This window comes from Camelus dromedarius, chromosome 16 (genome assembly GCF_036321535.1).
Source record: "Camelus dromedarius isolate mCamDro1 chromosome 16, mCamDro1.pat, whole genome shotgun sequence".
Classification (NCBI taxonomy): domain Eukaryota; kingdom Metazoa; phylum Chordata; class Mammalia; order Artiodactyla; family Camelidae; genus Camelus; species Camelus dromedarius.
The window spans coordinates 26,004,920-26,027,947 of NC_087451.1; the positions used below are offsets into that span (position 1 = coordinate 26,004,920).

General features: G+C 61.3%; 1 protein-coding gene and 1 long non-coding RNA gene across 7 annotated transcripts in view; one reads left to right on the top strand and one right to left on the bottom strand.

Annotated features, from left to right (window-relative positions):
* Positions 1–22,174, top strand: part of TOM1L2 (target of myb1 like 2 membrane trafficking protein) — a 69,496-nt gene extending 47,322 nt beyond the window's left edge. For 2 of the 5 annotated variants that reach the window (XM_064494829.1, XM_064494831.1), the window contains exons 7-16: positions 1,216–1,332; positions 6,211–6,344; positions 7,817–7,865; positions 8,143–8,266; positions 9,633–9,750; positions 10,741–10,816; positions 12,910–12,975; positions 17,796–17,855; positions 19,634–19,670; positions 20,389–22,174. In XM_064494829.1, the coding sequence (XP_064350899.1) occupies positions 1,216–1,332; positions 6,211–6,344; positions 7,817–7,865; positions 8,143–8,266; positions 9,633–9,750; positions 10,741–10,816; positions 12,910–12,975; positions 17,796–17,855; positions 19,634–19,670; positions 20,389–20,537 (930 nt within the window). In that variant the 3' untranslated portion in view covers positions 20,538–22,174. The remainder of the gene's footprint in view (positions 1–1,215; positions 1,333–6,210; positions 6,345–7,816; positions 7,866–8,142; positions 8,267–9,632; positions 9,751–10,740; positions 10,817–12,909; positions 12,976–17,795; positions 17,856–19,633; positions 19,671–20,388) is intronic. The other 3 variants (XM_064494830.1, XM_064494832.1, XM_064494834.1) reach the window with 3 other exon arrangements.
* LOC116157655 (uncharacterized) lies at positions 1,332–19,522 on the bottom strand. Of its 2 annotated transcripts, XR_010384375.1 has the most exons (6): positions 19,018–19,522; positions 17,700–17,814; positions 9,213–17,292; positions 6,605–8,813; positions 3,841–4,008; positions 1,332–3,342 (listed from the first exon to the last, which is right to left on the bottom strand). It is a non-coding gene; the product is annotated as an uncharacterized LOC116157655 (long non-coding RNA). The 2 variants fall into 2 exon arrangements; XR_010384374.1 differs by having other exon boundaries at positions 9,213–17,814.
* Positions 22,175–23,028: the final 854 nt, after the last annotated feature.

A 23,028-nucleotide genomic window follows, 5' to 3' on the forward strand; every position in this document is an offset into this window, starting at 1 on the left:
CGGGGCATGGCCCGGGGCACGGAGGGGTGGGGCGTGTGCTCTGGGAGCAGCAGGTGGATGGCTTGGAGGCTGGGGCAAGGGCAGGTCTGGAGGTAGGTCTGGGGCAGGGCAGGCAGAGGATGAGCCCCAGAGCCCAGAGATGGAGCTGAGTCGTGAGCGCCCCGGGTGTCCCGCAGAGACGTCTACATCTTCCTGTGCGAGGTCAGCCTGGGCTGTGGAGGCAGAGGCCGGCACGGAGCCTTCAGGAAGGGTAGTCCTGCTTCACCCCAGACGCTGCCCACCTCCCTAAGCTGTGTCCTCGGGGGGCCGGTCCCGCCCCAGCCCCAGCCCTGAGCTGTGTCCTCGGGGGCAGGGCTGCCTCAGCCTCAAACTGGATTTTTTTTAGATGAGTCTGAACAATTGTCTTTAGATGAATCTAGAGAATTTCCATTAGTAAAAACTTGAGAATTGGTCAGACTTGGAAAAAAAAACCCCAACGTTTACATTTTTTTAATTCTTATTTAACATTTGTGACAAGTAATTCTTACGGAACCGCATTTGAACAGAGAGGTCTGGGGGCAGCTGAGGGGCAGACCACTCTGCCACGGGGGTCAGTGGGTCAGTCCTGGTACCACCATTAAGAAAATGAAAAAAATAAAACACAGAGGGGTCAAGCGATTGTGCTGGTTAACGGAGCACGTGCACGTTTCCCTGCTGCCAGCTCCAAGGAGGGCCATGGTTGGGCAGGAGGTGGGCTGGGGAGTCAGGCCTGAGCTAGACACCAGCTCTGCTCCTCCCAGGGGACATAGACACCGAGCCTCAGTCTCCTGAGAGCAGGTCGGGGCATGGATCCCTTGGTAGGGAGCCGGTGGGGTGTCTTCTGCCAGAAGTAAGTGGTTCATGCTGGCCAGACATCAGAGATCCTAGACTCCCGGCTGGAGTCTGCAACCACAAGGTTCCTGGACGAGGGTCCCGCCCCACAGGGACCTTGGGGGCCACACCGTCCACCATGTGAACGCACAGAGACAGGGCCTGAGAGGTCCACTTCCTGCTGCAGGCCCCACAGTGGGAGAGCCCCTCTCCCCCACGTCCCCGGCAGCAGCCACAGTGGCAGCCTGGTCCCCCAGTCAGGTCTTTGCCAGCTGCCCTCACCCTCACGGGCAGGCGGAGTGAGGCCGTGTCCCGCCAGGCGCAGGCTCACTGGCCTCCCCCGGCCTTCCTCCCTGGCCCCAACAGATCGCCAGGCTGCGCAGCGAACTGGATGTTGTTCGAGGAAACACAAAAGTCATGTCTGAGATGTTGACAGAAATGGTCCCTGGGCAGGAGGACTCGTCCGATCTGGAGCTGCTGCAGGTGAGGGGCCTCGTCTCGTGGAAGCTCCGGGCCAGGGGCACGCAGGGAGGTGGGAGGTGGGGTGGGGTTGGGGTGCTGTCCTCGAGAGGGGTTGAGCCCATGTGACCCACACTCGGCCCCAAAGCCCTGGGGGCCCTCAGAGTCCAGTCCCAGGCTCTCTTCTTTATTGTCCTTGAACACAGTTTTTGGGGGCGTAGGAGTAGCTCAGTGGTAGAGAATATGCTTAGCATGCGTGAGGTCCTGGGTTCAATCCCCAGTACCTCTGTTCTAAACAAAACAAAACAAAACAAAACAAAACACTTTGTGCTGATTAGAAAGTGCCAGTTGCAGAATACATGCCTTTTGAAAGAAAATGGAAGTCAAAGAAGAAAATAATAATCTTCTTTAGTCCCAGGGTCCACAGATAAGCACATCTTTTCTTTACGATGCTTTCCCATGTTTATTTCAAATGTGGGTGAGATGATATCCCGTGCTCGATTTTGCACATCTCTGTTCACCCAACGTTATGTCACAAATGTGTGAGGGACCTTCAGCCTTCCCTGAGCGTGGGGTAAAGCAGGGGACCCTTTCCTTTTCCTGGCGCTGTGGGTTCCCAGGATGATTGCCCACATCGTGGTTCCTGAGGCTCCGTAGCTAACGGGACGCCCTGCAGACCCAGAAACCTGGCACAAAAGGGCCCAGGAGCAAGGCTGGCCTGCGGGGATCCTGCCCCAGGCCCTGCTTCTGGGTCCGCCAGACCCAGAGCTATCCCCAACCCTGGCTCAGACACTCCGGCGTCTGTGGGAAGTGGCAGTGGCACTGCCCTCAGAAGCAGTGACCTTCTGGAGGGGGAGAGGGTTCTGGGAGGCCTGGGGCTGTCTCCAGCAGGAGGTGGGGCAGGTGGGCATGGCAGGGCTGCCTGGCTCTGTCCCCTGAGGGCCACACTGCACTCTGCTTCAGGCTTGCCCCGCCCCCTCCCAGGGGCTGGGCGGGTCCCTGCTGCTTGTCTGCACCTCAGGGGATGAGGGTGGGCGGAGGCCTGCTCTGGGCACCCCCTACCCCCACCCCCACCCCACACACAGAGAGAGCCTAGGGATGTGTGGGCCGTGGTCCCTGGTCCAGAGATGTTCACAGCAGGCAGCCCATCTCCCACCACGAGGAGGGCCTCCCAGCCACAGCCAGGCTGGGGCAAGTCCCATGTGCAGGTGCCACACTCTGGGGCACCCGGCAAGACATCATCCATCGCTACCGCATCAGCCTCCATCCCTGGCCCGCAGGGGCTCTTCCAGGCATCCCTCGAGGCACAGGAATCTGAGATGCGTCCCCAGAGAGTCCAGAAACCCAGCGGGCCTCTGGAGGCAGCTCTGTGCTGTGTCAGCATCAGAGCTCCTGCTGACAGGGGTTTGCAGTGGACGGAGCTGAGCTCCTGGCCGCAGGGGGAGCAGAACAAAGCCAGTGTGCAGCAGACGGCCCAAGCCACCCAGACAGCAGGCACCCCTGTGTACGTGTGCATGCACACGTGTGCGTGTGTGTGTACCCAAGCCCGTCAGCCAAGACAAACGGAACCTGATCCCCTGGCCTCAGCTCACAGTTTTCAAAAATAGGTTGCTTCCCATGACATTTCCCTTCCCTCTGTTTTGTTCCGACTCCAAGCCGACCCACCCTCATGCTGTCGTATAAGTCAGAGGGAGGGCAGTGCTGGGCGCCAGTGGGAGGCTGTCCTTCCGGCCTGGGAGGCTCAGGGGCGGGCAGCTCGATGTGAACAGACACGGCTCTTCAGGCCGCTGGCCTCGCTCCTCCATCATTCTCGACATCGGCCTCCTTCCCTCCACAGTCGGCAGCTGGCCAGGTGGGGTTTCCCAGGGGTCACTCGGGGCAGCACCGAACAGCAAGCTTCCGCTTGGGAAAAATGCCACGATCTGCTTGGAAAGGGACAGGGTCCGACTGTGCCCTGAGGACCCCTCTGTCGAGCTGGAGAGCGGCCAGATCGCTTGGGGTAGAAGCTGGCCAGGCTCGCAGTGCTGGCCGGGGCTGTGGAAGCAAATGCATTTGTCACCATCCCAAGTGGTCACACCGTCAGAAGCGGCTCCCAACTTGAGTGTAAATTGCTGGGCAAGAGGCAGAAGAAGTGTGGAGGAGAGATTGGAGGTGTCGGCAAGGATGCCCGTTGCCGCGGCTTCCTGCCACTGCACAGTGCTTCCAGGGGTGGCCTGGCCTGCAGTCTGCAGAGCGGCAGGAACACTGGGCAGGGTGGGCGAGGGGGCACTGAGTCCCCCGGGACAGTGTGGTGGGACGTCCCTGGGAAGGTGGAGGCTTCCCTCTGAGCTGGGGGGACCCGCCCGGCAGCTGGTCCAGCTCCTCCTTGTGCTGCCTCCCCAACCGCCTGCCTCTTCTTAACATCCTGTCATTCCCTGGAAGCATGTCTGTCTCCACACGGAATAGACTTTGGGAAGCAGCACAAGCAGGCAGGAAGAGCCACAGCTTAGGCGCCCCTGGGTTCATGTCCTTACGTTAGGCAGGTCACCTCACCTCGGAGCCTGGGGTGATCTCTCACCGTGGAAGGACTGGGCATCGTCTGATGAATGAGCTACAGTGTGGGCGCAGCTGTCGAAGCCACTGTGACCACAAGCTGCTCCCCTTCCACACACGGAGCTGAAGTCTGCCTCCTGGGACTCTGCCCTGGTCTGTCTGCTTGACCTGCAGCAGAAAACAAATTACTCTGTCATGTGGTGGGTCCTTAATACTTGCCAGTGGCCACCAGCCCCTCCCACGGCCCAGTCTCTACATGGTGCTAGCCTGGCTGTTGGCATCGTCCCCACGGGTCAGCCAGGGGGTTCTCAGCAGGAGGCAGCGCTGGGAAACCGAGAACTTCCATCCACTGAAGACCGTCCACCTCCCTCGCCAGCTGTTCAGCCTCGTCTTCCTCGTCGTGGGTGTGGGCACTGGGTCCTGCCTGAAATTTGAGACTGCCTCCCTGGGGGCTGGAGTTCTCGCCCTTAGCTGCGCCTGGGAGTCCAGCTTTCGGGATCTGTAAAGATTGCGGTGCCACTGTCGGTGCCCTCGGCTGCTCCCAGATTCCTCTCCAGCTGTGTCTTTACTCACTACCTGAGCCGGCCATGCCCAACATGGGCATCCATTCCTGGCCACCCCTCATGCCCTGGAAGAAGCTCTGGCCCACGTTGTCTCTCGGGTGGCAGGTGGTCCCCTCTTGCCTCTTGTGTCTCACTTCAACAAAAACCAGAATGATGGCACCATTCCCTCTAGAGAAATCTCATTTATCCTGCGTGTTTAGCCCGTTCGTCCCCTTTCTCTTCAGCAAAGACGTTCTCTTGCTCCCTCCCCTTTGCAGCTGTAGAAGACAGGTCCTCAGGACCTCACTCCTCCCCTTAGAACCTGGAGAGGGTTCAGAGGAGAACTGTTAGGAAGATGAGAAGATGGTTTTGCAAGGTGGGGATGAGAACGTCCCTTGGAGAAAAGATAAAAGCACTGGGATTAATTAGACTAGAAAAGAGGCTATTCTGTAAGATGCTCTGAGGAATGGAGGGCTTGTGCACAGAGCGGTGACCAGCTGGTCTCCCCTTCATTGAGAACCAGACACAGGAAGGCCAGGCTGAGACCTTCTGTGTCTGGGAAGTTCCTGCCCCAGCTGTTGCCAGGTGGAGGGGGAGCTGGGCCGGCTATGGCTCCCAGTGTCTCGGGACCAGGAGAAGAAGCCCAGCTGGGTGTGCAGAGGTGGCGGGAGGCAGGGGAGGGTCTCCCCGCTGAGCCGGCCGTGTGGAGGCCATGTGGTCAGCCAGTGGGTGGCGGGGTCGGCAGGAATCTTCACACTCTGGTCCTCCTCTCTATTCCGTCTCTTTTTTTCCTTCCTGTTTAATATTTTTGAAAGACAGTAACTTGAAAGGTTGAAGCAAGGAGAAGGTAAAACTTTCTGTAGAGACCCCTGATTCATGATGAGACCCCCCAGGCCTGTGTTTCGGCAAAGCTCCTGGGGGGGCCCCTGGGTGCTGGTCCAGGCGGTCCTGCCCAGCACCCCAGCCGAAGGCCACAGGCAGGAGGCCACGTGCTGGGCCCTCGGGTGTCATCCCGCCTCCGGGCAAGGCCTCCGAAATCACCTAGCGCTTCCCAAACATTCGGGAAAGTCACGGAGCCCTTCCTCCACAAGAGAAGCTGCGGTGTTTACACACGGTGTTCAGCACACACGGAAGCAGACCCACCCTGGCTGCTGGGGAGCCCGGGCAGAGCGTCACCTCTTCCCAGCCCTGGCCCCTCATCCCGCTCTGGGAGAGAGGCCCAAACAGCTAATGATCAGTCACAGTTGCCTGCTGCCTGCCACAGGGCCCGTGCCCACAGGGAGGCCGGGCCCAGCCCTGCCCTCTCCTGCTTCAGGTGGGAGCTTCAGGTGTGTGCAGCCTGCGGAGGGTCGGCCTGGTTCTCCTCTGGCTCGGGGCGCGGGGCTTCTGCTGTTTGGGGTGGGCTGGACCGGTCTTCCCTTTCTGGAGGCGGAGGCGCCCTGGGCGGTCTGGGGCGGCTGGGGAGTCGGTGTGTTCCTTGGCAACCCCAGAAAACACCTGAGATGCGCTATGGTCCGCAGAGGATGAGGCCAGCCTGTCCCAAGTGCCAGGAAGGCCTGGGGGCTTTTGTGGAGGAGGAAAAGCAGGTGCAGGTTCACGTCCTCAGGCTTTGAAGACGGTTTGCACAGACATGCTCTGCGCCCGCGGCGTCTGTCTCCGGAGGAAGCCAAGCCTCGGCCGGGGGAGGCGGGGAGGGGGCTTCCACCTGCCTCTCGCACACCTGGCTTTGTGGACGACCCCTTTGGTGGCTTCTCCGAGTGAGCACACGTCTTTGGAGAGCACGCGGAGGCAGGCGGAAGCGTGGGGGTAGCAGGCGCTTGTCCCCTAGGAGCTGCACAGGACCTGCCGCGCCATGCAGCAGCGCATCGTGGAGCTCATCTCCCGCGTGTGCAACGAGGAGGTCACGGAGGAGCTGCTGCACGTCAACGACGACCTCAACAACGTCTTCCTCCGCTACGAGAGGTGGGCGGGGCGGGGGTGGGGCGACGGGGTGGGGGCGGTGCTCGGGCGGCAGGGGCGGGGAGGCCGGGGGCGGGGGTGGGGGAGTAGCCCAGGAGACGGGGTCGCGGGTCAGGCCTTGCTCCGTGAGCTGCAGGCCGTCCCCCCGGGAGGGAGGACCGGGCACCGGCTGCAGCTCCTGCGCCTGCGCCTCTGACGGGCCTCTGCGCGGGAAAAGGACTGACAGGGAAAGTCTCCACCGAGGGAAGAAGATTTGCTCTTACCCGCTTTTGGAAAGAGCAAGATCTCTCCCTTCTCTGGATGTTCAGAGGCAGGCGGGGTGCAGGCCAGATGTCAGGGTGCTGCTGCGGGAACACAGTCACTCTCGCTCTCCTGCAGCCAAAGCCTTTTTGGGTTCGAGGCAGCAAACATATATGTACCTTTCCCTTCCCCATGTGGCCCGGGCAGTGTTCCCGGGGGCGGGTTGACACCAGGCAGGTTCCACCGGTCGCTCTGATGGGCGGCCGCCCCTGAAAGCGCCCCACCAGGCCAGCCTTCTCCTCCCGTGGGCCAGGCCCGGGCACCCCCTCTCAGGGCTGCCGGCTGGTGGCTGCTGTCCTGGCATTCCAGATGCTCGCCTCTGGGGCCTTGGAGGGTGACTTGGCCAAGGCTGCCACAACTCTGGGCTTTTCTCAGCTTCGACTGCGGCGGTTGGGGTGGGTGGCCGGTGTCTGTCTGATGGATGAAGAGACCTCGGTGTAAGGATTTAGCCGTCCCAGCCCGTGGGGGAACAGGAGCAGACACCAGCACCTGTGGTCTTGCAGGGCGGTCCAGTTCCTCCACCCTGAATGGGCTGCCTTTCACCTGCTAGAGCCATGAGGCCCTTCTGGCGCGGGCATTTTCGGCCCCAGTGTCACAGTTCAAGCAGAGCCGGGGCCAGGGGGCCTCTGTTGAGACCGCTTGTCCGTCACAGAGGGCTGGGGAGGTGCTCCAGCCTTGGAAAGTCTCAGGGGCCCTCTGGGCACTTGCTCCTTTAGACACTGAGGACAAAGCACAGCCCCGCAGGCATCACCCAGGTGTCCCCCCCTGGGGTCCCCCTCAGCAGGCACTGACCCCAGCGAGGGTGCAGACTGATGTTGAGCAGGGGTCTCAGCAGAACCCCAGCTGGAGAACCCCAGGGGCTGCAGTGCCTGCCTCGCCCTCAGAGGGACCCCAGCCTCCCCTCCAGGTCAGAGGAGCACACGGCCCGGGCTGCGAGGGGTGGCGGGGGGAGCTTCTGCTGGCCGCCTGGATGTGCCAGCTGACACCTGCTCCAGGGATCCCCATGGGGTGGCAGGCACAGCGAAGGAGGTGGGCCTGGTTGGTCTCCTTTCCTGGAGCTGGGTCTCTGCTGGCCTCCTGCCCTCGGTCTCCAGAAGCTCCTGGGGCCAGGGAGCATCACGGTGCCGTGTCCTGGGCTTCCGTCCCCCCTCACTCTGCCCTCCCTTCTCCGTCAGGTTCGAGCGGTACAGGTCGGGCCGATCCGCACAGAATGCCAGCAATGGGGTGAGTATTCCTTCAGGACTCTCGCCTCTGGGGCCAGGACACCCGCCTTGGTTTGGCCTCACCTCCGGTTTCTCTAGCACGGGTGAAAGTATTTGGGCGATGGAAGAGCAGGCTCTGGTGATGGGGTCCCACGAGGCGCTGGCGGCACGTCCCTGGCGGGAGGGTGACAGCTCCCGGGACCTCCCTGTCCTGGTGACTGAGGCAGCCTCACCTCGCTAGGGTGCGGGGGTGGCCTGTGGGCTGGGCTTGCTCATGCCAGGCCCGCCTGCCCTGACAGGCGCTGAGTGAAGTGGCAGAGGACAACCTCATAGACCTGGGGCCGGGGTCTCCAGCCGTGGTGAGCCCCGCCGTAGGGAGCACGGCGCCCCCGTCTTCCCTCTCCTCCCAGCTGGCGGGCTTGGGTGAGTGTCTCCAGCCCTTCTCTCTGTGCAACGCCTGAGAGAGCCCTGTGGGGGGTCCGTGGGGAAGCCTGTTTCCAGGCCCAGCTTCGCTTCAAAACTTCTTCCCCCAAACTTAAAGTTTAAATCTGTGTTGGAAAGCCGGGGTGGGGGCGGGCCCAAGGAACGGGAAGCTGCTTGCTTCTTAAAGAAAGGTGGCGGCCGTGTTGTATCTGGAATATTCCCTGTGGTTGAAGTGATTTCCTCCTCAGTGTCAGTCAGGCCAAGGGTGGCAAGTAGGTTTCAGTTCATTGGGTGCTAGACACGCGGGTCCAGGAAGGGTGCCGAGGCCACATCAGGGCTTGGGCAACATGCTCTGGCTGCCTGGTGGTGTCAGCTGCGCGCAGAAGCAGGAAGGGGTTTGCCGTCCTCGAAGCAGCATCAGCAAAAGTGCTGCATCCTCTGGAGCCTGAAACGGAGACGCCGCTTTTCCACAGGTCATTGCCTTCAAAGTGTGGGCGCGACTTGAGGTCTTACACTCACGGGATGGTGCCAATCTATAAAAATAAAGCTGTGGTTTTGAAATAATTAATGAGCATGACCCTCTCAAAATCTGTCCTCTACCCTGCTTGTCTGTTTTTTTTTTCTTAATATCTATATTTCTACTTTCATTTCATTTCAGTTGAATTGAGCTTTTATTTAGCGCCCTGTCAGTTACTGTAATTCTGGCTTCTCGGTATCTCATGTCTGTAGCCACAGATTTCCCTGCTCTCAGCCCACCCAGCACGTGGCCACCAGGTTTAATTCTTAAAATTCACATTGAATTCTGCTGCCTCCTCTCTTTAAAAAGTCGAGTGTTTTTCCATCAGCTCCTTTACCTGGTGTTTGAGGCCTCATCCTCTGTGGCTCTCTGTGAGCCCCGATCACACCACACCCTGGGCTCCCCGGCCCTGCACCCCTTACCCCTCACCCGCATGCAGCCCAGGCCCCTGGTGCTGTGGCAGCTTCCAGCCTCTCCAGTGCCTCCAGCTAAGTTGTTGTCTCTGTCTGTTCCCTGACCCTGGGTACCCTGGAGGCCGAGAGCCACATCAGATTCACTCTGGTCCAGGCAGGGTTAGGCTCTGAATGCACAGGCGCCTGTGGAATACTTGACAAATAAACGACCACGTCCTCAGCTGTGACCAGCCACCCGGAGTGCCCTGGGGAGGCCGGAGCCTGTGGGCCTGCCTTCTTACCCCCGCTGGTTCCTGAGCGGCTTGGGGGTCCATGGCTCTCCCCTCTCTCTTCTGCCCCCTCCCCCCAGAATTTCACCCCGCCTGGGTGGCCCTTCACCACATCAGATCCACATTCGTTCCTGCCACCCCACCCCACCCCCGTTCTCTTGTCACAGACCTGGGGACAGAGAGCGTCAGCGGCACCCTCAGTTCCCTGCAGCAGTGCGACCCCCGGGACAGCTTTGACATGTTTGCCCAGACGAGAGGGAGCTCCTTGGCTGAGCAACGCAAGACGTATGTGGGGACCCTGTCGAAGGCTCTCGGGAGACCCTGGGGGGGATTGACCCCCGTCTGGCCCCACACTAGCACGAGAGGCCTTTTGTTTGCCGGGTCCAGGACCTCTGAGAACTCTAAACTCTGGCTGTTGGGACTTGTCGGTAGGCGCGACGTGGAATGGGGGCCAGCACTCCACTGTGGGGCATGTGTCGCGGCTCCCCCGCCAGTCACAGGAGTGGAGGGGGCTCTGCTGTTCTCTCTGCTGCCTCGTGACCTCGTCTGCCGGGAGCCAGGGCCCCCGGGGGTGCAGGCAGGGCTTCCCCGACAGCAGCTCTGAGCACCGTGAGCCATGTGGACGTGGGGGAGTCGAATCCAGAATCCACAGCCCCCTGCAGCTCTCTGGAACCTGCTTTGAGCTTTCTGTCCAGCCTAAAGGCAGGTGAGGGACACTGTTCCCCACCTCCCCAGGGACCCAATGTCTTGACACATGGAGGTCTCTGAGCCCCGTGCTCAGGACTCAGCGGTGGACCAGAGACCCAGGGCCTCATGCGCCCTTCAGCAAAAGCTGCTTTCAGAGTGATCCAGCGGAGGAAGTTGGGGAGCGGAAGACAACAGACCCGACCCCAGACCCTGAGACCAGCTTCCTTGTCAGATGTTGCTCAGGCTGTGCTTTTAAAACAAGGATTAAAACCGCCTTTCCTCTGTCTAGCCCCTCCCGCTAAGCAGTGTCAGGGCACTTCTGCCATCCCGCCGTTGCACCGTAGAGATGCCCGTGCTGTTACTTAGAAGAGGGACAGTGAGGTGCAGAGTCCCGACCCTGGAGGGAGGGCTGGCTGAACCTGTGCTCAAACCCTGGCCTCTGGCTTCAGCTACGGCTGAAACACTGAGGCCATGGGCAGCATTGTGCTGAGTGCTTGTGAGGAAGGAGGAAGGGGCTGTAGACGGGAAGTGACTGCAAGTCACTGCCCGTCCCCTGTGACCTTCCTGCCGGTGCTGCTTCATCTCCAGGGCCACCTACGAGGACCCCCAGGCTGTCGGAGGACTTGCCTCTGCACTAGACAGTCGGAAACAGAGCTCCGAAGTGGTAGGTCTTTAATCTGTTTTTCTGCCTGGAGTCCTGCAGGGTGGGGGGAAGCTGGCTGGATAGTCAGGCAGAAGCTGGAGTGCAGGGAGGGCAGACCAGGATGACAGCTGTGTTAGCTCATCCAGCCCTCGCCAACCCCCACACGCCCGTGTCCGCTTTCCCGTGACACCCAGGAGGAATTGGGCCCAGAGGCTGTCAGGCTAGGGGTACTGGGTGAGCGGCCGCAGGCAGGGCTGCTTCCCCAGGAGGTGCGACCGGGAGCCCCTGCCCTTCCTCCTGTGGTGGCTCCGAGTTCCCAGGGCGCAGGGCCTCTCCCCAAAGGCTGCGGCGCCCTGGGCGGGCCGTGCCTGGCAGGGACGGCCCTGACGCAGACGGGATCCTGCGTGGTCCCTGCCGGCCCCTGCCGGTCTTCTGTCATGGGCCTGGCGAGGCAGGGCCCTATTAGAAGTAGCTGATGGTCTGGGCGGGTTTGGGGAGCAGGGCCAGAGGGTGGAAGGGACAGGTGGTGGTGGGGAGGGCACTCTGGGAAGCTCCATGTCTGGAAAGAGCCGCGCTGAAGGTGGAGGTGCTTGGAGGTGGTGGATGGTGCTTGTTGGAGCCAAAACGCAGTCACGGATCTGTGAGGTTGCATCTCACCGAAGGAAGAGGGTTTGTGCCTTAATGCTTCTCCTGAGATGGTTCCCTCTTTGCCTGAGAAACGTGTGTGGCAGCGAGTGAGTGAATGTATGTTGGCCCTGTAACAGCTGCCAGCCCCCCTGCACCCCTCCCCAAGACAGAAAGGGGCAGTGATCATCTGTCCACCAGAGGGGTCGGTGTCCTGAAGGCCAGGCCTTGGCCTCCCGGCCCCTGTCCAATTGGCCCGGGCGGGCAGCAGGGCTGCGGTCTGGTCCCTGTGAGAAACCTCGCCCTGTGGGAGGGACTCCTGGTCCCCAGGGCCCTGGTGGCTCAGCTGGCTGCGTGAGGGCCAAGCGGCCCTTTGTCTGCACTGGCCACCAGGGGGCACGGAAGAGCCAGCCCTCCGCACGACTCCCGAGACCCGGCCCCCCAAACCTGCGTGGTGGCCGGGGTCCTGGTCTGGTCCAGTAATGTGACCCCATTACTGGGGACGTGCTCCCTCCAACTGAGAGGGTGCCAGGCCGGCCCCTCCCCCCCACTGCCTGCAGGGTCTCCTCCCGCCACTCCCACTGTGTTCTGCTGCACCTCTGCTGCCTGCGTACAGGCCTGGGCTCCACGCTCAGGAATGCGGCCACTTCCGCCTTCACCCGTGGGCGCCTGGCCTGGCCCACCTGCCTGTCTTCAGCGTCTCCACCTGACAGGAGGCAGGCTGCTCAAGGGGGTGATCTGGGGAGCGGGGGTGAGTGTGGGCTGTGTGTGTGTGTGTGTGTGTGTGTCTGTGTGTCCGTGTGTCTGTGTGCATGTCCACTGACTCACCTGCGTCCTCAGGCCTGGACTTCAGGTTATCATGTTCCATATCCTGAACCACGCTGACCTGGAAATGAAAACTGGACCAAGGGAGAGACTAAGAACACAGTAAAGGGGAAAAAGTTGTGTAACCACATCTCCACAGGTCCGTCAGATCCATAGTCTTACCTTTAAATACCCACATCATTTAAAAAAGGGCAGTATCCCCAAATCCAGCACTGAAGTTCAAAGTTTGGAAAAAGAACACACAGGTAACTGAGAAGGAGGAAGAAGAGGGGAAAAAGGCAGAAATAAGTTAGAAGAAAGTAGACGTGATTTTGTAAAAGCTGGTTCTCTGAAGTCGACCCTCTGGTGACCCCGAGAGCCCCGATCCTGAGTAGCAGCCGGGGCCGGCCTCCTGGGACCAGCCTCCTGGGACCCGGCTGAGATGTCCCAGAGTGCGGAAATGTTGGCGTGAGTGCGTGTCACCCTTCTGGGACTCCTGGTCACTGAGCTCTTCTTTTGTCCGGGTGGGGGTAGGGGACGGCGCGGGGGGCACTGGGTTGCGGCTTCTCACGTGACAAGGGACAGGCTCTGACGGAGGCCCTCCTGTCCCCACCATGTGCTCGGACCTTCTTTCATGCGGGTCTGGCCTGACTTTTCTTTCTGGGACTTTTCTGCCCTCGGCCCAGAAGAAAGGTGAAGATGGGGACTCTGACCTGGAGCCCTTAGACAGCTGGCTCCGGGCCCGCGGAATGGTGAGAGGTTGCTGGCTGCGCCGGCCCTGTCCACCCAGTGCATCCCTGTCGCCTACTCAGCCCTCACGAGTCAGACAGTACAAGGCCGCTCCCTCCTGTCCGTCTCCTTCAGCCACGGACTCCAGCTCCAGAACCCTCCCACCCCCAGCTTTCTGCCGAGGTTCCGGCAGCTGCAGGAGTGAGGGGAGGGCCCTCCCCCTTTTACTGTCTCTGGAGCTCTGGGAAGTATTCACTTTTCCAGGATGAGCACAAGTTATTGTGGCTTTGGCTTGGGAGGAGAAGTCCTCTCCAGCCTGTGACCTTGGCAGTCCTAGGCTGATGGGGTTTTATAACGTAATTATTTGTACCCACTGTGTCCCCCAGAAGGATCTGAAACCTCTTAAAGAAACACACAAACACAATAGGAACAGAAAAAGAAGATGACCCAGCCAGGGGCGCTGGATATCATAAACGCGGTTACCTCATACAGCCTTCGCGGCTCAGAGCCCTGGGAGGGTCTGTCCTGCCTCGTGATCAGGTGGCCCTGAGTCTGTGTCCGGGAGGGTCACTCGTCCCAGGCTGCCTGCGCTGGAGTGAGGATTTCCCCTCTGATGAAGCCACAGCCTCGCTGAGTGCCTCTGACCTAGAGACCAGAGGGCTGTGTGCCTGGCGGGGCTGGGGCGGCGAGGATGCAGAGAAGGAAAGATAAAACCAGTGCAGAGTAGGCCTCTGGGTGGATGGGGGGAGACACTGCACACACGAGGAGGAAGCACGACTGACCCCCAGGGACCACGTGGGCTGTGGCCAGGGGGAGGGTGTTACAGGATTGCAGGCCGCACAGGAGTCACCTGCCTAAACTAGGTGTGGCCGGCGCTCAAGGATGTGGGCCGCAGGGCCGCCAGAACCACGGGCCCAGGTGTCTGCCCAGCTTGGAACTGGTGACCTCGCACAGCCACACCCGGTAGCGGGAGGCATCTCCCCCACCCCCTGGCAGCAGGCAGCCTGGCACTTGCTGTCCCAGACCCCAAGGCCGTTCAGAGGCGAGGCTGGCCCGGCCCTGCGTTTGTTTCTTCAGGGACAGACGGGGGCTCTGGCCCACGTGTGTGGGTGGCCTTAGAGCAGGAGTCCTGGAGACCGTGTCCCCTGCACTGTCCAAATTGGGAGGGTCTAGCCATGTGTCCTTGTGCCTCTTAATCCTGCAAAACAGGATACTGCCCACCGACCGCCCTGCGTGGGGCTCGGCGGCGGGGTGGCACCCGCCCCCGCCCTGCCCCGCCCGGAGCTCCAGTCCCCGGCTTCAGGATCAAGCCGACTAACAGCTAACCTGGTGTCTCCTGTCTGACTGCAGCGTTTCTCCCTTTTAAACAGTGTATATTAATTGCTTTGCCTTACTTCCCATAGCTAGAAACCCTGTCTCCCCAAGTCTCCCATGTACAGATTCTTTACTTGGAAACTTTTTGGACTGTTGCGTGAGAACACAGGGCTTTTAGATTCTCCCTCATGTTGGGGAGGGTGGAGCATTGTAGGGGGGGGCTCAGGACCCCAAGCTCAGCACTTGCTCCTGCCGCGCCGGAAACAGACAGCTAGGTGTCCTTGTGGGAGAAGCGGAGTGGGGGGGGGGGGTGTGAGTCCGGCCCTGGGCCCCTTTCCTGCGGAGGAGGCCCTGAGCACTGCTCCAGCAGCCTGCCTGGGCCGCCTGGCTGTGCTTGCCTCTCCTGGCTGGCAGGCAGAGAAGGCTGTCTCCCACGTGCAGGGTGCAGCTGGGAAAACAACCTGCTATGAACGAGCATTAATTCCAACAGGACAGAAGTGGGTTAGTGAAAGTCTGCTTCCACCGGAGCCCGGGTTTGGGGTGGGGTGGGCGCCCCCTACTCAGGCCTGGAAGACCCCCAGACACAGCAAGCCTGAGGCTGCAGAGGGCACCGGCTGTGGCTGGCCCCGTGGCAGCACGTTCCCCTTTGGGCAGGCGGCCCTACTGCCCCCTAAGTAGAGCTGCCCGCCTGCAGCCCGTGCAGGTCAGTGGACAGCCCGGCCATGGCCACGGCCACAGCTGGCTTCCCCTGCGTGCTCCTGGCCACGGCCCCCACTCAGCCAGCCCCGCCAGCCTGTGCTCAGGGGAGGTAGTCTAGGCACGGGTCTTCATCATCAGGCGTCCCCACACCAGCTGCCTTCATTTTTCTCTCTTCGCATCTTTTCCCCTTTCCGTCTCCTTGCTCCAACTCAAGCTCTCCATCAGACCCCTTGCCCAAGTTGATGCTCACACCAGGGCTCACCTGGCCTCTCAGGGGTCAGCTGGGCCGGCCCTCCTCTGACGGCTGAGAACACTGAGGCCTCTCCGGAGCCTGGGGACATGTCCAGGACTGGGGGCAGTGACAGAGTGACAATGTCCAGCGCCGTCTCCTCCAGGGAGAGGCTTGTTCATTCAGGCATCTCCCTCCCCTCCCGTCAGCTGGCCTGGGTGCTTCCTCCTCCCTCACGGTTTCCGTGGCTCCTGTTTCCCGGGCAGCGTGTGTGTCTGGTGTGCGTCTGATGCCCCCGTGGTGGGAACTTTGCCCTAGTATGGTGTCCCGCTTTGATTATCAGGCAGGCGGCTTGGGAGCCCCGGGGTTAAGGGCAGTCACTGTGGCCAGCCCATCCCTGTGTCTCATGCGCCTTCCTGCTGCCTGCAGCCCAGCTCCACGTGATCCACGCCTGAGGTCAGGCCCTCTGGCAGTCTGTCCAGGGTCAGTTCCAGTAGCTCTGACACCCCTGTTTTCCCTGGAACGCAGGGATTCGGGGTCATGAGTAGTGGAGTAGTGGGTGCCACCACCCTGTGTCCCAGGAGAGGAGATTGAGGCCCCCCTCTCCGCCCCACACCCGGCGTTCCTGAGCACGACCCTGGGCCGCGCTCTCACACAGACACACGGCTCTCTGGGAGAAGCAGAGGAGAGGGAACCAGAGGGCTCCCGCCATCCAGCTTGGGGGGTGCTTTGAGGGGTGAGGAGCTTCTCGAATGTCAGTGTTTATTTATGAGCAAGCTGGCTCTCAAGATTCACCCGGAGGAGGAAGCCAGGGCAGCTCCCTGGGACCTAATATGAACAGTAACAAAGAGTGCTGAGTAGAACCCGAAGGCTTAAGGCCCATGAGCCCTAGTGTCTTTTGTCAAAAGCTTTGTAGCCGTGGACCCCTGGGGGGTTCCTCCCAGGCGGGCTGAGGCCCATGGCCGTGGGGTCTCTGCTCTGGCAGCTGGTGTCGGCACGGTTCTTCTGCGGAGATGCACTGACTTTCCACGCTTGGTTCAGAGAACTTGGTGACGTGGCAGGCACCCTCCCAGAGGCCAACGCCCTGGCTTAGAAGCATCAAGATAACGAAAGTTGGCATTTCCTGTCACAGGAGCGTGTCGGGCAGAAGCCCTGCCAGCAAGCCTAAACCTGGCAGATCGTGCCCGGCGAGCCTGCTGCTTCCTGTTTGATGGGGTCGGGCTGCCCAGCGGCGTGTGTGCCCTCCAGAGGGAGGACTGACTTCCCTTGTTGCCCAGGGGTCGTTTTAGGGTGGTTTGAACTCCTTGATGTGTTTTCATTTCAACATTGTTAAGTCCCCAGTTGGTCAAAGAAATAAAAAGGCAGTGTAGATTCTTCCTGATCTGATCGAGGTTGGCTTGAACCTCTGTGGAGTGCTCACGCTGGGCAGAGGAGGGGTCTGCGGCCTGGCTAGTAGACTCCCGCCCAGCTGGCCCAGACCCTCGGGTCAGGTTCCTGCTCCAGGGAGGCTGCGTCAGGCGGGGCTGTGCCCCCAGCTCTCTGCTCTCCTGGCTGCGGTCCTGTTACTTGCTAGACTTGGCGAACACGAGGGCAGTCTTCTCACTGTGTATTTTAACTTGATTCCTCCCCTAGATTGTGGTGTTGGGTGAGCCAGCTATAGACACGTGCTGGCAATTTTTCTAGAAAGAGTGGGCTTGTGAGTGAGCCCCCAGAGGTACTACCCAGACCCAGCCTAGGTGAGGACACAGGTCACTTGGCCGAAGCATGGTCAGCCCGTTTCTCTAGGCTGGGAGCCAGCATTTCGTTTATGGGGCTTTGAGGGGGTTGAAGGTTATTTTAATTCTTATCACATTATTATCTCATTACATCTGACAGCAGCCGAACTGTTCTAGCCAGATGCGTTCTCAGGCCCTGGGCAGGGTGGCCCAGGCGTGGACAGGGCCCAGCCACCACGAGGGCGTCCTCCTTTGCTCAGAAGCCGGTTACCCCGCCAACCGCTCCCCTGCTTTCTGTTGAACTTCTGGTCTTTGATGCTGGCGCGTTGGAAGCTGGGGCGAGAGGAGGCTGCCGAACTCAGGGCGGCTTCCTGATGGTTCCACTAGAGAGACACAGAGATCACCAGGCCCTGCGGTCCCTTTGGCCATCAGAGGCCTTGATATCACCGTGTGTCTGTTGGTAGCAGAAGGTGCCTGCCTCTGTTGGCCAGGCCATACCGGGCCTGGGTGCTCTCCCCACTCAGAAGTGCCCCAGGCCCCTGGGCACCACCCCTCCCTGGGCAGACCCCTCCTGTCGGGGCCAGCCAGCAGGCACAGCGTGTTCCTGGACTGAAGGCTGCTCTGTGGCCCCGGGCTGAGTCAAAAAGTTGTCCACTTGAAGAATGCGTACTGCGCCTCCCTCCCCAGCGCCCCGCCAGCCCTGCTTCTAGCAGCCAGCACGCTCCGCCCTGCCCTCCCACACGTGCCTGTGCGCCCAGCCCGCTCTGCCTGCCTGCTCTGCTCTGTGTACCTGTGGTTCCGTCTGGGCTGCTTGACGACTGACGTGTCGGTGTTCTGTCTCCCCCGCCCGCTGTGGCTGCCTGCCCGCCGCTTGCCGCCTGCGCAGGTCCCCGTGGCGCAGCCCTCTGTCATGGACGACATTGAGGTGTGGCTCAGGACGGACCTGGTGAGACTCGACTTTTCTATCTCGCGTGGGGAGTGGCGAGGCTGAGGCGCCTCTGAGGACAGGCCTCACGGGTCGGCACGGGGGCCGCTCCCCGGGTGGCGGAGGAAGGGGGCCGGGCAGGTGCCCTCCAAGGTGGTCAGCACCTGCTCAGGCATCGCCGAGCTGCCCGCCACGAGGCTGGTGGGACCCAGAGCTGGGCTTCGGGCCTCGGTCCTGCTGCCTGCACGGCGCACTTCTCCCGTTACTCGACAGTCTCGGGGGTGTGTGCTTGGGTTTTTTTGTTTTTTGATTTTTGAGTTTTTTGTGTTTTGGTTTTGGTTTTGGTTTTGTGTGTGTGTGGATTTTTTTTTTTTTGGGGGGTTTTATTTTGGGTTTTTGGGGATGTTTTTCTTTCGATTGTGAAACATACACAGAGCCTTTTTTTCCTTTTCACTGTGAAATACACACAGAGATGAGCGAACGTGTGTTTAAATTCACTGTCACCCCCTCCCCAGCATCTCCTGATACCTTGGATTTAATGGCCCCAGAGACCATGGTCTTTATCCCCACAGATGGGCAGGAAGGTTAGGACCTCATGCATCTGCAAATGGCAGCGGGTCCTGAGAGAGGAGGGCTGCAGTGGCCGGTCCCGCTCCGTGCCCCACAAAGCACTCTGTGCAGGGGCCACTGGGCTGTTGGCGGGGCTGGAGAGGAAATGGCTCTGTGAGGGGAAGTGCCTGTCCAAGGCCATGGCTGGTCAGACCCCCTGAGACCTGGAGTCCCTGTCCCCAGAGCAGAGCAGCTCTTAACCACAGGGTCGGCCTGGCTGGCCGTGGCTGCTGACAGCCTCACCTCACACCAGGACAGCAGACCTCGGTCAGGGCCTCCTGCTGCTCCAGGCTAGCTCCCCAGAAGGCCGGGCTTTCCGAAGACACTGCCCTGTGAGCAGCCACGCGGTGCCCGGCCGGGGGGAAGAGGTGCCCCATTGTGTCTTTCCCAAGGGAATGTCTGAAAAGGAGCTGCTCCTCTCCCAGAAGCATGGCTGGGAGGCCAAGGCCCTCACCTCACAGAGGGGACCCACGGTCCAGGGCAGAGATCTCCCAGCTGGCCACACAGCGAGTCAGTGGCAGAGCGAGGAAGGAAGCCCGACCTCCTTGCCTCACCCAGAGCAGTGTCCACTTACCCAACACCGTCTCCGCAGAGTTCCCAGTGGCCCCCACGTTCCCCAAACAAAATCCAGTCTGATCCACTCTCATTGTTAAGAGATTCCAGAGCCTCCCGGGTGACAGAATCGGGGCCAAGGAGGAGGCCGGTGCAGCTCCTAGGAGGCCCTGGCCGAACGGCCTCCTTCCTGTGCCCGAGCACCACCAGGGCCAGGCCCTGTGCTGTGGGCTCCACAGCTCTGGCCCTTCCAGGCCTCACGCGGTTCCCAGCTGCTGGTGCGGACAGTGACCTCCCAGCGCCCTGCAGCTGCCGGCTGGCTGAGAGGGGACGCTGAGTGGAGGGGCACCTGGTGGGCCCTGGGCACAGCCGGACAACCAGCCTGCACCTCATTTTGGATTTTTCTTTCTGGCCCTTCTGGAGGACCAAAACCTAGAACCTATGCTGCTTTTTTGTTGTTGTTGTTTTTGTTTTTTCAAATCAAAGTTTCTGTTTCTCCAGTAAGTCGAACAGTGCCTGCTCACACAGAACCCTGGGGACAGGAAGCAGGAAGCTTCACGCCCTGGGGGTGCCGCTGGCTGTCGGGGAAGGCAGCAGGGCGGGCGGGCCTTAATGCCCTCTCTCTGCTCCTCCCACAGAGGGGCGATGACCTGGAGGAGGGCGTCACCAGCGAAGGTAGGCCTGGCAGCGGTGCCTCCCCAACATCCCCTCATTTTGCTGCTCTGTTTCCAGGCTGTCCCCTGCCGGCCTGGGTGGGCCTCCCCTCTAGGGCTCCTCGGCTCCGTCCCACCCAGGCCTTGTGCTGAGGGCGGAGGTGTCACAGGGCTGGTGAACAGTGGGTACAGATTGCCCTCCCAGGTCTGCATGACCCCAGACCTACACCCCTGGCCAGTCTGTCCCTGCCCCCGAATGCCCAGTCTACCTGCAAGACACGTGCCATGCAGTCAGCAGTGGAGGCAGCAGATGGGTCTGGGGGGGATGTCCCTGGGACGGCCCCCCACCCCACCTCCTCTCACCCCTCTGTCCTCCCATTGCCCCCCCAACTCTGCCAGGCCACCTGGTCAGACCCTTTGTGGGCACAGAGACCTGCTTGGTGGGTGAGGGGGGTGGGTGCATGTTTCCTGCCAAGTTTAAGGGGGAACAACCCCTCCAGCTCTCCCAGTGCTGGTCTGGACCATGGAAGAGCTTCAGGTCAGTGGTGGGGCAGGAATCATAACTGCCCCGTCCCACCCCACCCCACTAGCTTGTGGCCCACTCTGTGTTTCCCTGGCAGTGGCGGGCTGGGGAGCGGGGCGGTTGGGTCCTCTGTGGGGAGCAGGTGGGAGGTGACTGTTGTACCCTCGATGGGGCCGAGCCCCGACCAATCCCAGCCCGGCCTTATTTTGTATTGCAGAGTTCGATAAATTCCTTGAAGAAAGGGCTAAAGCTGCCGAAATGGTTCCCAACCTCCCCTCTCCCCCAGCGGAGGCCCCGGCCCCAGCCTCAAACCCCTCCGGCAGGAAGAAGCCAGAGCGCTCAGAGGATGCCCTCTTCGCCCTGTGAGCTGTCCTGTGGTCGGGCTCCCCAGGTGGCAGGTCACCTCTGGCTCCCTGTCCCCACCAGCCCCACCCCCCCATCCCCAGCCCCCGACTTGGTCCTGGTGTCTCCATGGAAACGCCACTGTGTTTGCTCCCAGGCCTCCCACCAGTCAGGGCCAGCTTTAGCCACCTTCTCTGTGGGCGATGGGACCGTGTCAGTGCAGCCACAGCCCCTCGCTCTCGCCCTCTGCCTCTCCCACCCAGGAGCACCCTCTGTGTTTCCTTCCAGGAAGAGCTGGCAGCAAGGGAGTCCCTTTGGGACTGTTCCTGAGCCCTTCCTCTGCCACCTGCCCAGAGAAAGGGGTCAGACCCCAGCCCCTTCCCTCACCCCTAGGCCCCTGCTTGGCTCAGCAGTTCCCCCCGGCTCCCCCACCCCAGAAGCTCCCCTGCACCACCCCACCTCTGTCCCAGAAAGGGTGGGTCTCCCTCTCTGGACTGCTGTTCCCTGGAGAGTGTTGCACTTTAGAAGGCTCTGGGGGGCGCTCTCAGGAGGGGTCTCTCATTGAGCTGCTTGCCCAGGCCCACGTCCAAGCCGGCTCAGGAGCCGAGCCTGGGACCAAGGGGTCCCCCCGGGCCCGCAAGCTCCTGGTGTGAGGAGAGTGGGAGGGCAGCGCGTCACTCTGGCTGGCGGGCCCCTGGCTGGTCAGCTCTGCCTGGGTGACCACACTGCAGGCCCCGTGCGGTCGGCCAGTCCATGGGGGGGCAGGCACTGGGAGGGCTGGCTCTGGCCTGCTTGGGAGCTTTGTGTTTGTGAATGTGCTTCAGCCTGGCCTGTGGCAGCCTCTGTGCCACCGCCTCCCAGGCACAGCGGCAGGGGGTTTGCACCAGGCGGAGATCCCAGTGACCTAGCGGCCTCTCTCGAAGAAGGCCCCTGCACTCTCCTGCATGTGGGCCTTAGCCTCCCCTGCAGGCTGTCCTGACAGCCTGACCGCCTCCGCCCCACCCCCTCACATCCTGGGTCCTCACTGTGTCACCGTCTCCCTCTCTGGCGGGGGCAGGCACTGGTCCAGCCCCCCCCCCCCCCCGGCCCTGTGCTGTTGCCCGGCAGGGCAGTGGCTGCCTCAGCTGCTTTACTCCAGCCTGGGGGCCCCTGGCCCCGGGTCAGCATTCAGCACATGCCGCCCGAGCATAGGGGCAAAATTTAGCCGACTCTGGCTGTTCCTGGCCTGTGGTGTGGTCAGCCTTGCTTACCTGGTGACCCAACCTGGCAGACAAGGCTGGGCCTGACACGCAGGCTCCAGGTAAGCATTTAGGATGAGGCTGAAGGGCTGTGTGCGGCACCAACAGGGCAGTTGCGGTGGAGGGTGCAGCCCTGCCCACGCCAGAACCCACACTCAGCCTGGCACCTTGCAGACTCCTCCAGAGGGGACGCTCGGGGTCTGGCTGGGACCCTCACTCTCTAGTCCTCAGAGGACGCCCAGAAAGCTTCTTCTTGGCGCTCAGGTGGCCTGACCCCAGCCCTGCCCCCGGCAGCACCTGCCAGGCCTGCACCATCCCCAGCCCTGCTCCTGGTCAGCCTGCACCTCCCTCCTCAGCATTTCCCAAGGGCAGGGCCCTGAGGCCAGCTTGGATGCTAAGACGTCTGAAGTCGGCTGGCCTGACGCCGGCTGCAGAGAAAGGGGCTGGGATGGCCTGTGTGCCCAGCCCTTTGGCACAGTCTGGAGGGCGTGTCTGTGCGAGCGGGTACCTTGCCAGCCTGTGGGGAGGCAGCTGGGCCTCAGGTGGTCTGTCCTGCAGAGCCGCGGCACCCCTGAGCTAAGCCTGGCGTCCACTGAGGGAGGAGCCGGCCTGCTGCCCCTTGAAGGGCTAAGCCCCAACCTGGAGGCTGAGATGCCCTTGACAGGTGCTTCAGCCCTTCCTGTCCTGAGGCCGTAGGTGCCCTGGGCCCTCGTGCTGGTACCCTTCCCTTCTGTCTGGGGCGCGTGGCCATGAGGCTGCCTGCCTTGGACCCCTGGCCAGAGCCTCCCGCCTGGGAGAAGGAGACCCTCAGAGCCACCAGCCTCCCCTCCAGTGTTAGGGATCACCGAAACAGTGTGTTCTTAATTACACTAAATCATCGCTGGGATTCCTTATAAGCACTAATTATACCTGATTATAGGTTAAAATATTTATTTTCTCAAAATATTTTCTTGAGGATGTGTTTAACCTTTTCTGTGTTCTTTGTGTGCTGAGGTGTGAAAACTAACCATCTCCCGTCTGCCTTTCTGGCCGGTGGGCAGCAGCAGATGCACTGTGTGCAGTTCCACCCGGGGCACCGGTGGGCCTTTGGCCAGCCTGCCCCAGAGCAGCCCCCGCCGGGGCCCCCAGGCACCGAGCAGGCCGAGCGGGCTGGGCCCAGCCGAGACCTGATTGACCTCCTTGTCGGCGGGACAAGGGGCCGCAGAGCTGAGCGGTGTGTTGCTGGCCACGCTGGAGGGAAAGGGGACTGTCGTCCATTGTCTGTCCTCCTGTCGGTC